Source organism: Stegostoma tigrinum, chromosome 9, assembly GCF_030684315.1.
Source record: "Stegostoma tigrinum isolate sSteTig4 chromosome 9, sSteTig4.hap1, whole genome shotgun sequence".
Taxonomy (NCBI): Eukaryota; Metazoa; Chordata; class Chondrichthyes; order Orectolobiformes; family Stegostomatidae; genus Stegostoma; species Stegostoma tigrinum.
The window spans coordinates 25,626,631-25,639,922 of NC_081362.1; the positions used below are offsets into that span (position 1 = coordinate 25,626,631).

Consider the following 13,292-nt stretch of genomic DNA (forward strand, 5'->3'; position numbering starts at 1 on the left):
GTTTCCAAATAAACTGTTGGACTATAACCCAATGTCATGTGATTTTTGAGCTTGTCCACCCTAGTCCAACATTGGCACCTCCACATTGTGTGCATCAATCTCAGTTATTGTAGTCTACTGTTAAAGAGCCCTCGTCATATTCTCACTTAAAAATTAGAATTTTGAGAGAAAAATGCATGTATGTCAAGATTTTGTTTCAATCCCTGTGGGGGACCCATAAACTAAAATAACTACGAACGTCTTTCAAAGGAAGAAATTCTGGTCTCTTGCACATTAATTTCATCATTCTTTAATAGCTATGCCTTCACCTGCCTAGATTCAAATCTTTTACTTAAAGCCCTGCTGCCTATAATTCCTCTTCTGTCCTCCTTTAAAACTACCAATTTTACCAAGCTTTTGGCCATGTAACATAATACTGCATTTCTTTGTGGCTAGATGTTGATTCTTTTCTGATGGTGCACTTATGAAACACCCTCACTGCACAAAATGGCCTGCAAAATCCAAAATGTGGTTGTTGTACCTAAGCAATATTGAAAAATAAACATGTTTCTGTAAACAGCATTCTTCTGAGTACACCTTGGAAGACTTACAGACTCATCACTATTTACTATCAAAATCTTGAGCCCAAAGTGAAACTAATGACCTTCAGTTTTCCAGATAAATATCTCAAGGAGAACTACTGTCGGAATCCTGATGGAGAACCCAGGCCATGGTGTTTTACAACTGACATCCAAAAGCGATGGGCGTTCTGCAATGTTCCACGTTGTGGTAAGTTTCTCAGTTTCTTCACATTCCATTAGGGTCTGTTCAAACAATGAGTTGAGCACAAAGCTTTTTCACTTTTCGGAACTGGTACTTGACTGAATCAATCTAATGTGTGGAAATCACCTTTTGTTAACCTTAAATATGTTACACTCAGACCTTGAACAATATGCTTTTGGAGGTGCTGCCAGATGAGATATTAAACCTCCGACTTCTCAAAGTCTGTACAGCATTCTACGTTAATATTTTCAAAAGTCCAAGATAGCTCTAGGCAGGTGAACAGCATGAAAAAGGACATGTACATCACCTGGTTAAAACTTTCCAACCCTTACCTCCTCTCCTCCAAAATCATGCTCCAGTAATGATCAATTACTGACCTCACTGTTCTTGTGGCTGTAGCAGCATCCCTACCTCTGAGCCATGAGGCCCAGGCACCAGTCCCACCCTGCTCCAGAGGTATGTAATAACATTGCTTAACAGATTGATTAAAAATATCTAGCGAGCCACACCCAAACCCCAGAAGGAAAAAAAAACACAAATAAGATGAATGAGCAATTAAACTGTTTCACTGTTATTGACTGAAGGGTCCACCAGAACAGAACTCTAATGTGATTTAACATCACTTTTGAAAAAGGGAAACATCTCACAGTGCAACACTCCCTCATTACTTACTTTATGTCAGCCTAGATTTAGAGCTCGAGTCTCTAGATTGGGTATTCCTTCAAACATCTCAGAAGTGAGAGTATCATCCTTGAGCCAAAACTAGTACTGGAGTTCCGTACCACCAACATTCTCCTCTCCTTTACTCTACCAAAAATATTGATCCTCTTGCTGGGAATCTGCCCACTGAGAAATCTTATTTCTATGCGATTCTTGGCAATTGCTGACTGCACCCAAGCCTTCAATTAATATTTCAGTTGTGATCAGTGGTTGATGGTCAGGACATCACATAGCTTAGGTTATTTCAGTCTCTCTTGACCAAAGGAAGCAAATTGTTCCTGCTGAGATCAGCAGAAAATCCTGATTTATGCCCCATTTTTAAAAATTGTTTCCCCATGCTGTATATCACTTTCTACTCAAAGACAATGGATGGAGAAGCTGCCTAAAAGCATTCGCTCTTGCAGTCTGCACCCACTCTGCTCTTTGTTCCTAGCAGGTATTCTGGTCATCACATCTCCCCTACTTACAGTTAAGAGGCATTTGGAGTTACATAACAAAGTCAATTTCCCTTTCATCTTCTCCAAAGAAGAGAGGAAGAACCATGTATATACAGACCAGCCTGTCTAATGACAATGGTGGGGAATGTTTTGGAGACACTAATCGGAGATAAAATTAACTGTCATTTGGAAAATATATGGGTTATAAGATCTAAGCATGTATGACTTTGTTAACTGAAATTCATATTGGATGAACAAGAATGAATTTTTTCCCAAAGTAACAGACAGAGCTGCTATTGCTTCCAAATGGCATTTAGTGATTGCCCATCTTTAGGAAGGATGTGGTTATATTTGAGATGGAACAGAAAAGATTTACAAGAGTGTTGCTGGGACTGTAGGGTTTGGATTTTATAGGGGGAAGCCAAATAAGCTGGGGCTTTTATCCCTGAAGTGTTCGAGGCTGAGAGGCAACCTTATTGAGGTTTATGAAATCATGAGGAGCACGGATAGCGTGAATAGCCAAGGTCTTTTTCCTTTGGTGGGGGACTCCAAAACTAGAGGATATATGCAGAAGGTGAGAGGGGATAGATATAAAAAAGACCTGAGGGGTAAATGTTCATGCAGAGGGTGGTGCATATAGGCCTGAGGATGTGGTGGTGTCAATAGTGAAAAGGCATCTGGATGGACACATGAATAGGAAGTGTTTTGAGTAAATTGGGCCAAATATTGACAAAGGGGACTAGGTCAGATCGGGATGTCTAGTCAGTGTGAATGAGTTGGACCAAAGGATCTGTTTCAATGCTTTATGAATCTATGACTCTGTGACAATGATTAAGTACAACATAATAAAGTGTTAAGTAGATTGAAACCCATGTGGTTAAAGAAAGCATGGCAGGATGGGTATGAAATTGGCTTATGAGATGAAAGCAGCGGATTAGTGGCAGTTGTTTTTTGGATCAGAGGGAAGTTTGCAGTGGTATACTTCAAGGGTCAGCATTAGGATCCTTACTCTTTGGATATATATATATAAAAACATACATATATATGTATGTGTGTGTGTGTGTGTGTGTGTGTGTGTGTGTGTGTGTGTGTGTGTGTGTGTGTGTGTGTGTGTGTTTGTGTGTGTATGTGTGTGTTTATTACCTCAATTTGGGGACCCATGGTATAATTTCAAAGATTTAGGATGGCACAAGAATCTGAAACATTAAGGAGAATAACTAACTTCAAGAGGAAATTGCTTGGGGAAATGAGCAGACACAAGGCAGATTTAAATTTAATGCATAAATATACAAAGTGGTGGAATGTCACAGTAAGGATAAGGAAAAATAATATTAACCGAATAGTACAATTGCAATGAGGATACACTTACTAAAGCCTTTGAAAGTGGCAGGTTTTTGGCTGTTGAGAAAGCATATAGAATTAACTTAAATAAAACTAAAGTTTGCACAGATGCTGGAGATCTGAAACAAAAACAGAAAGCATTGAAAAAACACATGTCTGGCAACATCTAAATTCTGAAGAACGGTCATAATGGACTTGAAACATTGAGTCTGCTTCTCTCTCCACTGATGCTGCCAAACAGTTAGGTTTCTCTAGCATTCTCTGATTTTATATTATGTAGAGGATTATCAGCTATGGGCCTGACCATTAAACAGCTGCCTGCGTTGTTACTTCCTTTACCAACGCTGCATACAATGCTTTGTTGAACAAAATACTACCCAGGCAGTTGTCTGCAGTGAAAAGCACTCAGTTTAACTTTGAAGAAAGCCAGTTACTTTTCCTGTAGCAGTTACTGTGAGTTGCAAGTTTTCTATTGAAAATAAGAGGCATTTTCCAAGTGATACAGTCACTCTTAATCTCTTACAAACCAGTGGAAGCTTGCAGAGAAAGATAACTGAATACCAAGGGCCTAGCGAGCTGAAAAAGAAAAATCTCAATATTTGAATTGGGAATCAAAGACCACTGAAATTACTTTTCCACTTCTTCCACCTCTACCTATAATCTATTTTCCTTATTTGTTTGTATGCAAATGTATGTGCAAAGTGGAGCTTATAAAAGATTAGAGTTGTAGTTAGTAATGTTAGACACCAATGGATTATGCCTGCTTACCTGCAGCCATTGCCTAATTACTTAAGTAATAATTCAAGTTTATTACAGAAGACTAGTCAATACTTTCTAGCAATCTCGGTCAGGTAAATTAGGTTTCTGCGCGCGCATGCTTAACATTTGGTACGAGTCCAGAATAAACAGGATTGTATTGGCGACACAGTGCTTCAGAGGCCTGTAACAAGGGTACAAGTATCAATGATAATCATTACCTCATAGGATCCGATCCACTTAGATGCCAAACCTGGTATTTTCGGTGTCAGCTTTACCATTATGTCAGCTTATTCTGTTTCTGCCTTTATTTCCACGTCATGAAATGTCTGCTGATCCCCAACTTATGGTCTCAGTCCATATAGCTGCTTGCACAGGTCTCATAAATCATTTACCTGCTTCTGTGAGGAGTTCTAATTGCTTGCTACCAGTCTCAAAATCCTCTGACAATTTCATCACTCTATGCACAGGGTGAATCTGATTTACTTGGTAACAGATCTGTCCAGCCTGCTATGTCTCCTGAATGGCTCTCTTTAATGTCCTATCCATTGTCCTTACTATCGTGTTTTGAGAAGATTTGTAGAAATAGAAAGCAGAACATAACACCAGCGCTTCACTGGAGGCTCACTGATGATGTTACCTAGAAAGGTGATGAAACGTCTGAAAACGAACCTTCCAGCTCAGCGAGCAAACTTACATCTCCTTACTATGCTTGAGCTCTGCAGTTGGTGTAGGATGTGAAATTTTTGTTTGATTCTTAGCAATGTAAGAACTTCTTTTAATCACTTGTCCTATAAAGTATGTTCCTTGATCCAAATCTACTTGTAATTGTAATCCCCGTGTCGGCATTATGTCTTCCACCATTATCTGAACTATCTTGTGTGGGATAGGATTCCACCTAACTCTTGAAACATTCAATAATGAGCAAACATTGGGTCTCTCCCTGGCTCAGTGGGTGAAGTCCATGAAATTGAAATCTAATTGTTCCCTGTCGTAGGGACTGGAGCGGCATACAGATTTTGACTAGTTTTCCTGGATTGGGCAGGGCACATACCAGCAGCATTGAAAATGCTTTGCTATGTCTCTTCCCGTTCCTTGTCACCAGCAGTATCAGCCCATCCTCACCAACATGGCTTCCCTGCCCTGGTGTACATTTCTATACTTTCTATTTTCATAAAGTTATGCTGAATGAGTGCATTGATCCCAACTTTTTCTCTTTCTGCCAGACATCAATAGTGCTTTTTAGTGCACACTTGTCTTCTCGATGCAATTCCTCCTCCTCTTCAGTATATCTTTGTAAATTGACCATGTGCATCTCCTCTAGCCCAATTGTCCATGTTGACACCCGTGCTGCCCCTTAGCCATCTCATCTGCCCATGGTTATGAACAAAGAACAAAAGAAAATTACAATGCAGGAACAGGCCCTTCGGCCCTCCAAGTCTGCACCAATCCAGATTCTCTATCTAGACCTGTCACCTATTTTCCAAGGATCTGCATCCCTCTGCTGTCTGCCCATTCATATATCTGTCTAGATACATCTTAAATGATGCTATTGTGCCTGCCTCTACCACCTCCGCTGGCAATGCGTTGCAGGTACCCACCAACGTCTGCCTAAAGAACTTTCCAGGCATATCTCCCTTAAACTTTTCCCCTCTCACCTTGAAATCGTGGCCCCTAGTAATTGACTCGCCACTCTGGGAAAAAGCTTCTTGCTGTCCATCCTGTCTATACCTCCCATGATTTTGTAGACCTCAGTCAGGTTCCACCTCAACCTCCATCTTTCTAATGTAGATAATCCTAACCTACACAACCTCTCTTCATAGCTAGTGCGCTCCATACCAGGCAACATCCTGGTGAACCTCCTCAGCACCTTCTCCAAAGCATCCACCTCCTTTTGGTAATGTGGCGACCAGAACTGTATGCAGTATTCCAAATGTGGTCTAACCAATGTCCTACACAACTGTAACATGACTTGCCAACTCTTGTACTCGATACCCTGTCCAATGAATGAAAGCATGCCATATGCCTTCTTGACCACTCTATCGACCTGCATTGCTACCTTTAGGGTACAATGGACCCAAACACCCAGATCTCTCTGCGTATCAATTTTCCCTAGGGCTTTTCCATTTGCCGTATATCTACTTGGATTAGATCTGTTCCCTTCTGGAGTGCTTTTACCTATATCACAACTGCCTCTAATGGTAGTCCAGCAGCTTCTGCTCATTTTGTAATTGCTGAATGTGCCCCCTTTCCCAAGATGATGTATCCCCTGCAGGCTCCATGATGCCATATAATCATGTACTACTCTAAGGATTTGTAATATTTGTATAAGTGTTAGCCTATTGATTGCAGTGGTACATTGTGGGTGGTATCTGTACTAAACATTTCAATTTGCTTTCAAATTTCTATTTCTTCTCTCCACCACTCTTGAAGATTTGGATGGTGATTTAGTACCTTTGGTGGTATTGCCCATTGCTTCACTGAATAACATTCTCTTGTACAATTGTCACTAATTCTTGATTCCTGGCATTGAGCATAAATGCTTTGCTACCAAATCAAATGGATTTAAAGATCATGCAGTTCTCTTTTTCTTAAACTGTATTTCAATTGTGGATATTCCTTTCTGTACCTATTTTAATTGCCACAGGAAGTAGTTGATGCCAAAACATTGATTGTATTCAAGAGGTGGCTAAATATAGCACTTAGGGCAAAAGGAATCAAACGTTATGGGGACAAAGCAGGATTAGGCTATTGAGTTGGACGATCAGCCATGATTGTGATAGGTGGTGGAGCAAACTCGAAGGGCTGAATGGCCTCCTCCTATCTTCTATGATTCTATGTTATCATTATCAAACTTTTAATTACATTAAACCAAACTTTATCCTATATATACTAGTCTCATCTGCACTTACCATTCACTATATCCTTTATAAGTGCAAAAATTGACATATTCAATTGAATTCCAGGATAAATTACCTCAGCCCTCAAAACAAAATATATTTATTATTTCTGTCTTCTCTTCAAACTGGGGCACTTCACTACTACCATTCTATCTCATTTATGAGTTTTGGAAACCCTTTACTATCCAAACAATATTCTTACAGTACCCTTAAAACAGAAATCAGATGTTAAAGTCTGATTTCAGGTATTAACATTTCTGGTATAATTATTCTTTATTCTCAGCATGAAGTAACTTGCTAAATTCCTTCAGATATTGCACATCTCAACACAATTCTGAATTCAAATTAGCGTTGTTGCACTACTGGGTTTCCATTAAATTTACATTTCCATTTTTCAACTTGTTGTTTCTACAGAAACTATTTGTGTATGGTTGTCAGTCTGTGTGCTCAGTCATTATCTTATATATCCCTTGCCCTTGATCAGAACTTGCCTTTATTTACTGGCTGTAGTCTAGCAAATGAAAAAAAGAAAATGTAGATATGCTGTGTGGCTCATGCATGCTCCAAAAGACATATTATATTTTGTAACTTATTCCTTTAAAATTCTATTTGAAACTTTCTAAGTTCTCTGCTGAAGAATGTGTCTTTTCTTTCTGATCTGTGTAACTTTAGCTCCTGTCTACGTCACTTTGGCTGGCTTGTTCCAGTAGCAGCTTCAGTGAGTCTGTCCTATCTGTGTGGGATTCTCTGCAGCCTCTTCAGTGCAATCACATCTTTTCCATGTGGGTTTCAGATTTGCACACAATACCCCAGCTGCGGTCTAACCAACACTTTACGTCATTCTACTGTCAACTCTCCACTGTTAAACTCTGTGTCTTGGCGAATAAAAGCAAGAGCCCCAAATTCCCTCTTAACCATCTTTTCTACCTGCCTTGCTATCTTAAGTAATTTGTGGCCATATACAGAAACAAAGAAATTTAGATCAGAGCAACAGTAGGCCATTCAATCCCTCATGCCTGCTTCACCATTCATTATGATCAAGGCTGATCATCAAACTCAATACTCTAACCATGCCCTCCCCGATATCCCTTGATCCCTTTATCTGCACCAGTATATTTTCCTCCTTCTTGAAAGCACATAACGTCTTGGCCTCACCCACTTCCTGTGGCAGTGAATTCCGCAAGTTCACCATTCTCTGGTATGAAGAATACACACCAAAAACCTTCTGATCCTTGGTGCTTTCCAGGGTTCTATCATTCAATGTGCACTCCCTTGCCTTGTTGGTCCTCTCAAACTGCATCACTTCAAGCTTTTCAGGATCAACTTCTATTGACCGCTGAACAGCTTATCTGAGCAGTCTATCAATATTGTTCTGTAATGTATGACTATCCTCACTGGTTTCCATCCCAACATGAAATTATCCTTTAATTCTCCTGTAATCAAGTCTAACTTGTTTATAAATATGACAAACAGCAAGGGCTCCAACACTGATCCTTGTGGAAACCCACTGGGAACAGATTTTCAGTCACACAACATCCCTCCACCATTATCCTCTTCTTCCTGTTGCTTAGCCAAATTCTGGATCCAATTAGACAAATTTCCCTGGATCTCCATAGGCTGTTAAGTTCACTATACATCTCCCAAATGGGACTTTATTAAAAGCACAAGTAGACTACATTGAATGCATTGCCTTGATCTACACATCTCATTGAAATATTTAACCAAGTTAGTAAGACATGATCCCCTCTTAACAAAACCATGCTGACAGTTCTTGATTTATCACAGGTTTACAGATTTATCTTAAAGTAACTGTTCCCGGTCTACTCTGACCAAATCATATCTGATCTTATTAAAATCAACCTTTCCCCAATTTAGGAATTAGATTTCAGGCCCATCATTGTCCTTTTCCCTCACCATCTAACTGAGTTATGATCACTGTTTGCCTATCAATGCTTCCCTATTGATACTTCAACTATTTGCCTGGCTTCATTATCTAATATTAAGTCCAGTTGCAGCTCATAACAGGCTTTAAAAACTCTCCTAAATGTACTTTAAGAATTCTGCTCCCTCTAAATCTTCACACCGTGACTACTCTAATGAATGTTGGGTATGTTGAAATTCCATAGCTGAAATTTGGCTTACATATCTGTTCATCTATTTTTCTTGGACTGTTAGGGGGCCTGTACTACAGTCCCAGCAATGTGATTGCTCCATTTTAGTTTTAACCTTTTACCCATACGGTTTTATTTGAGGTGCCTTCTAAGATGTTACATCTTCTCACTGCTCTAATAGATTCATGACTAATATAGCAACGCACCCTCCTTATTACCTCCTTTCCTGTCTCACCTGAAGACTTTACATTTTGGAATATTGAACAGCCATTCCTATTCCTATCTCAACCATGTCTTAATGACACTAATGACATGATAGACATCATACCATCATGTTTGAATTTGTTCTCTCAGCCATTTGCCTTGTTCATCAGACTCCTTGCATTACGGTAATACAATCCAACCTTGTTAAACTCCCTTGTGCCTTACATGGTCTATAATTCCTCTGCCTTCTTGATACTCCTGCTGTCTCTTCTAATGTTGGCCATTCATTTCCCCCTGCTAAACATTCTGTCTCAATCCCATTTCACTTCTAAGTTTGCTTAAACCCTCCCCAGCAGTGCTAGCAAACCTCCCTGCAACAATAGCAGAAGTTGTTGGAAAAGCTCAACGGAAATATCTGGCAGAATTCATGAAGAAAAGATCAGAGTTAATATTTTGGGTGCGGTGACCCGTCCTCAGAACTTTTATTTTAGGTAGTGTGTAATGACAGGTTATGCGATTACAAGGCATGGAGTGTGGGGTAGGGGGCAGGACATGGGAGAGTTTAGACCCTAAAATTATTGAACTCGATATTGAGCTTGGATGGCTGCAGGGTCCCCAGTGGAAAATGAGGTGTCGCTCTTCCAGCTTGCATTGCGCTCTGCTAGAACACTGCAGCAAGACAGAGACAGAGATGTTATCCTGGGAACAGGGTGGTGTGTTGAGGTGACAGGTAACAAGTAGTTCAGGGTCTTTTTTGCAATCAGAATGTAGATGTTCTGCAAAGCAGTCACTCAGTCTACACTTCGTTTCCCCGATGTAGAGGAGACCACATTGTGAGCAGCTGATGCAATTGACTAGATTCTGGGAAGTGCAGGTGAAGTGTTGCTTCATCTGAAAGTATGTTTGGACCCTTGAATAGTGGGAAGGGAGGAGGTAAATGGGCCGGTGTTACACCTTCGCTACTTGCAAGGGAAGGTGCCCTAGGGCTGTGGGGGTTGGGGGGGGGGTTAGTGCTGGGAGTGTCCCAGAGGGAACAGCAGGCGGGTGAGGGAGGGGATGGGAATATATGTCTGGTAGTGGCATTTCGTTGGACGGGGTGGAAATGGCATCTGATGATCTTCTGGATGTGGATGCTGGTGGAATGTTAGGTAAAACGATCTCTGCAACAATGATAGTCCCATTCGAGTCCATGTTCAACCCAGACACTTTGCATGCATTCCACTGCCCCTAAAATGGTTCCATGTCCCAGAAATCTGAATCCCTCCCTCCTGTACCAGATTTCTAACCATGCATTCACCTGGACTGACCTTATTTCTACATTCACTAGTTTGTGGCACTGAAAGAAATTCAGAGATTACGACCTTTTAGGTCTTGTTTTTTAACCTACTTCCTTGCTACCTAAATTCAGCTTGCAGGAGTTCATCCCTTTTTCTACTGATGTTATTGGCTCTAATATGTACCACAATCTCCGTCTGTTTGCTCTCCCTCTTCAAAATGCTCTGCACCCATCTGGTGACATCCCTGACCCTAGCACCAGGAAGGCAACATACCATCCTGGGATAATAAAGTGTGAAGCTGGATGAACACAGCAGGCCAAGCAGCATCTCAGGAGCACAAAAGCTAACGTTTCGGGCCTAGACCTCCTCTGATGAAGGGTCTAGGCCCGAAACGTTAGCTTTTGTGCTCCTGAGATGCTGCTTGGCCTGCTGTGTTCATCCAGCTTCACACTTTATTATCTTGGATTCTCCAGCATCTGCAGTTCCCATTATCACTGATACCATCCTGGGATCTCTTTAGCGGTAACAGAAATGTTTGTCTGTTTCCCTTCCAATTGATTCCCATGCCACTTACAGTCTTGCCGTTTGTCTTCCTCCCCTCTTGGCAGAATCGGTTGAGGCATTTGGCAAACCACATCTTGATGCCAGAAAGCATCTCACTCCGTCTTTCAAGCTTTTGACAAGTAATGTAGCAAGTTTTTCACTAGGCAGCGGCAAGTTGAGTCTGTCATGTGTTATTTTCATAATAGATTTGTTTTTGGCAGTTCTGCCCTGGCCTGTAGGAGGTTGAGGGATGACCTTATGGAGGTTCATAAAATCATAAGGGGTATAGGCAAGGTGAATGGCAGTGGTCTTTTCCCTAGGCTTGGGGCCTTCAGGATTTGAGGTCACATATTTAAGGTGAGGGGAGAAAGATTTAAAAAAGACATGAGCAGCAACTTTTTTACACAGCGAGCTGTCTGTCTGTGCAATGAACTTCCAGAGGCATTGGTGGTTGTGGCTGCAGTTACAATGTTTAAAAGGTATTTGGCTAAGTGCATGAATAGAAAAGATTTGGAGAGATTTGGGCCAGGCACAGGCGAGTGGGACTAGTTTAGTTTGCCATTATGTTCAGCATGACTACATTTCATGCTGCATGACCGTGTAAGTTGCCTAATTAAGTGGCTTGTTAAGTACTTTGCTGGCGTTACAAATCATCTCATTAGCATTCAGCTTTTTGTGTCTCCAGACTTTCATATATTCAATACATGAGATGAAGTTAGTCAAACAAGTTAAAGGTCAAGAAAATTTGAAACCTCCAGAGATGGGACCTGCTTGCCACTTGCTCTGATGAATTTCCATGCTGTGTATGACAAAACTGCATCACAGGATATGACCTAAGGTACCAGCCACATGCACCCTTCATCTGCGGACACACACTTGCCAACTCTTCATGACCCATCTTGGCAGCTTTCCAATACAATGATAGAGCGTTCTAAGTTCAGTAGTCAACAGTCAAGGAGATGTACATCTTGCTGTGTGTAATGGGCTGTACCAGTCTTACCCCTGCACTGTGTGCTAGCAACGTACATGGCAAATCACTGTACGTGCAGCAAGCGAGCAGCTCTGTCTCAAAGTCTTACAGGCATATATTTCACTGAAGTCCATGGAGGCACCTACAATCAGGGTCCTAGCACAGTGTGTCCAGAGCAGCCTCCCATACTAGTTTAGGGAATTGGCCACAGTCAGGCATTTGGTTTTTCTGTACTCAGGGACATGGGTAAAAGTCAGTCCTGAGGCTCAGTAGCAGAATTAACATTAGAGTTTGTAACCCAGAATGCCTCAGTACTGCTCACTCATTCTCATCACCACCCTTCTCAACCTTAGCCAACCACCTTGCTATTCTCATTCTCCATTTGTTCTTTCAGAAAACTAGGAACTAGTTTATCCACGTTATTCTGCCATGTTACATGAACACTAACATAACTGTGCATGCCTTCAATACTAAGATAAATTTTTATGCCTATTGAAGATAAGGAGCCTCCTGCTATTGACGAAGAGACAGACTGTTACACAGGCAAAGGTCAGAAGTATCGTGGAACTGAGAGGACAACCATTTCTGGTAGAATCTGTCAAAGATGGGACGTTCAGAAACCACATGTACATTCAAGAACTCCAGCCAACTACCCCTGCAAGTAAGTAAATGTCAGAAGCCCTTGATTAAGGTGCTTTCTGCCCTCATCCCTGACGAGGAGGTTAAGATTCAAGTCATTTGCATAGGCCATCTGAGTACGATTGATGATTTGCCCTTGAATTGTGCAACTTTGACAATTCTATTCAGGATTTGAGTCTCCAGACTTTCATATACTCTATACATGAGATGAAGTTGGTCACACACTCAAAACAATATAATATTTCTTTCTGATCAACACCCAAACTACTGTTTTTCAGAGGACTAGAACAAAATTATTGCAGGAATCCAGATAATGAAAAGGAGCCCTGGTGTTACACCACCGACCCAGACATAAGATGGGAATACTGTCAAGTACGAAAGTGTGGCCTTCAACCCACAGGTAAGAATTGCACCATTCCCAGATGGTGGCTTGTTTCTTTTTATTGACATATTGATTGTTGCTCTGTCATTTGTACAATTGTTTCTAGCTGATTTCCGATCATATTTTTTATTGACGTGTCAGCTGAGTTACAGTTTTCTTATGACAAGAGCATTATAACATGCAGTTAACCTCCCAGGGCATGATTAATGGTGAAGCTTAGACTTAATTCTGCTTCTGTAACTATCTCTCC

The 13,292-nt window shown here is 41.0% G+C and overlaps 1 protein-coding gene across 1 annotated transcript in view; it reads left to right on the top strand.

The window, feature by feature from the left end:
- Positions 1-13,292, top strand: part of plg (plasminogen) — a 219,310-nt gene that overhangs the window by 155,605 nt on the left and 50,413 nt on the right. Inside the window, exons 23-25 of the mRNA XM_048536068.2 lie at positions 650-768; positions 12,520-12,682; positions 12,939-13,060. Of these exons, the coding sequence (XP_048392025.2) occupies positions 650-768; positions 12,520-12,682; positions 12,939-13,060 (404 nt within the window). The remainder of the gene's footprint in view (positions 1-649; positions 769-12,519; positions 12,683-12,938; positions 13,061-13,292) is intronic.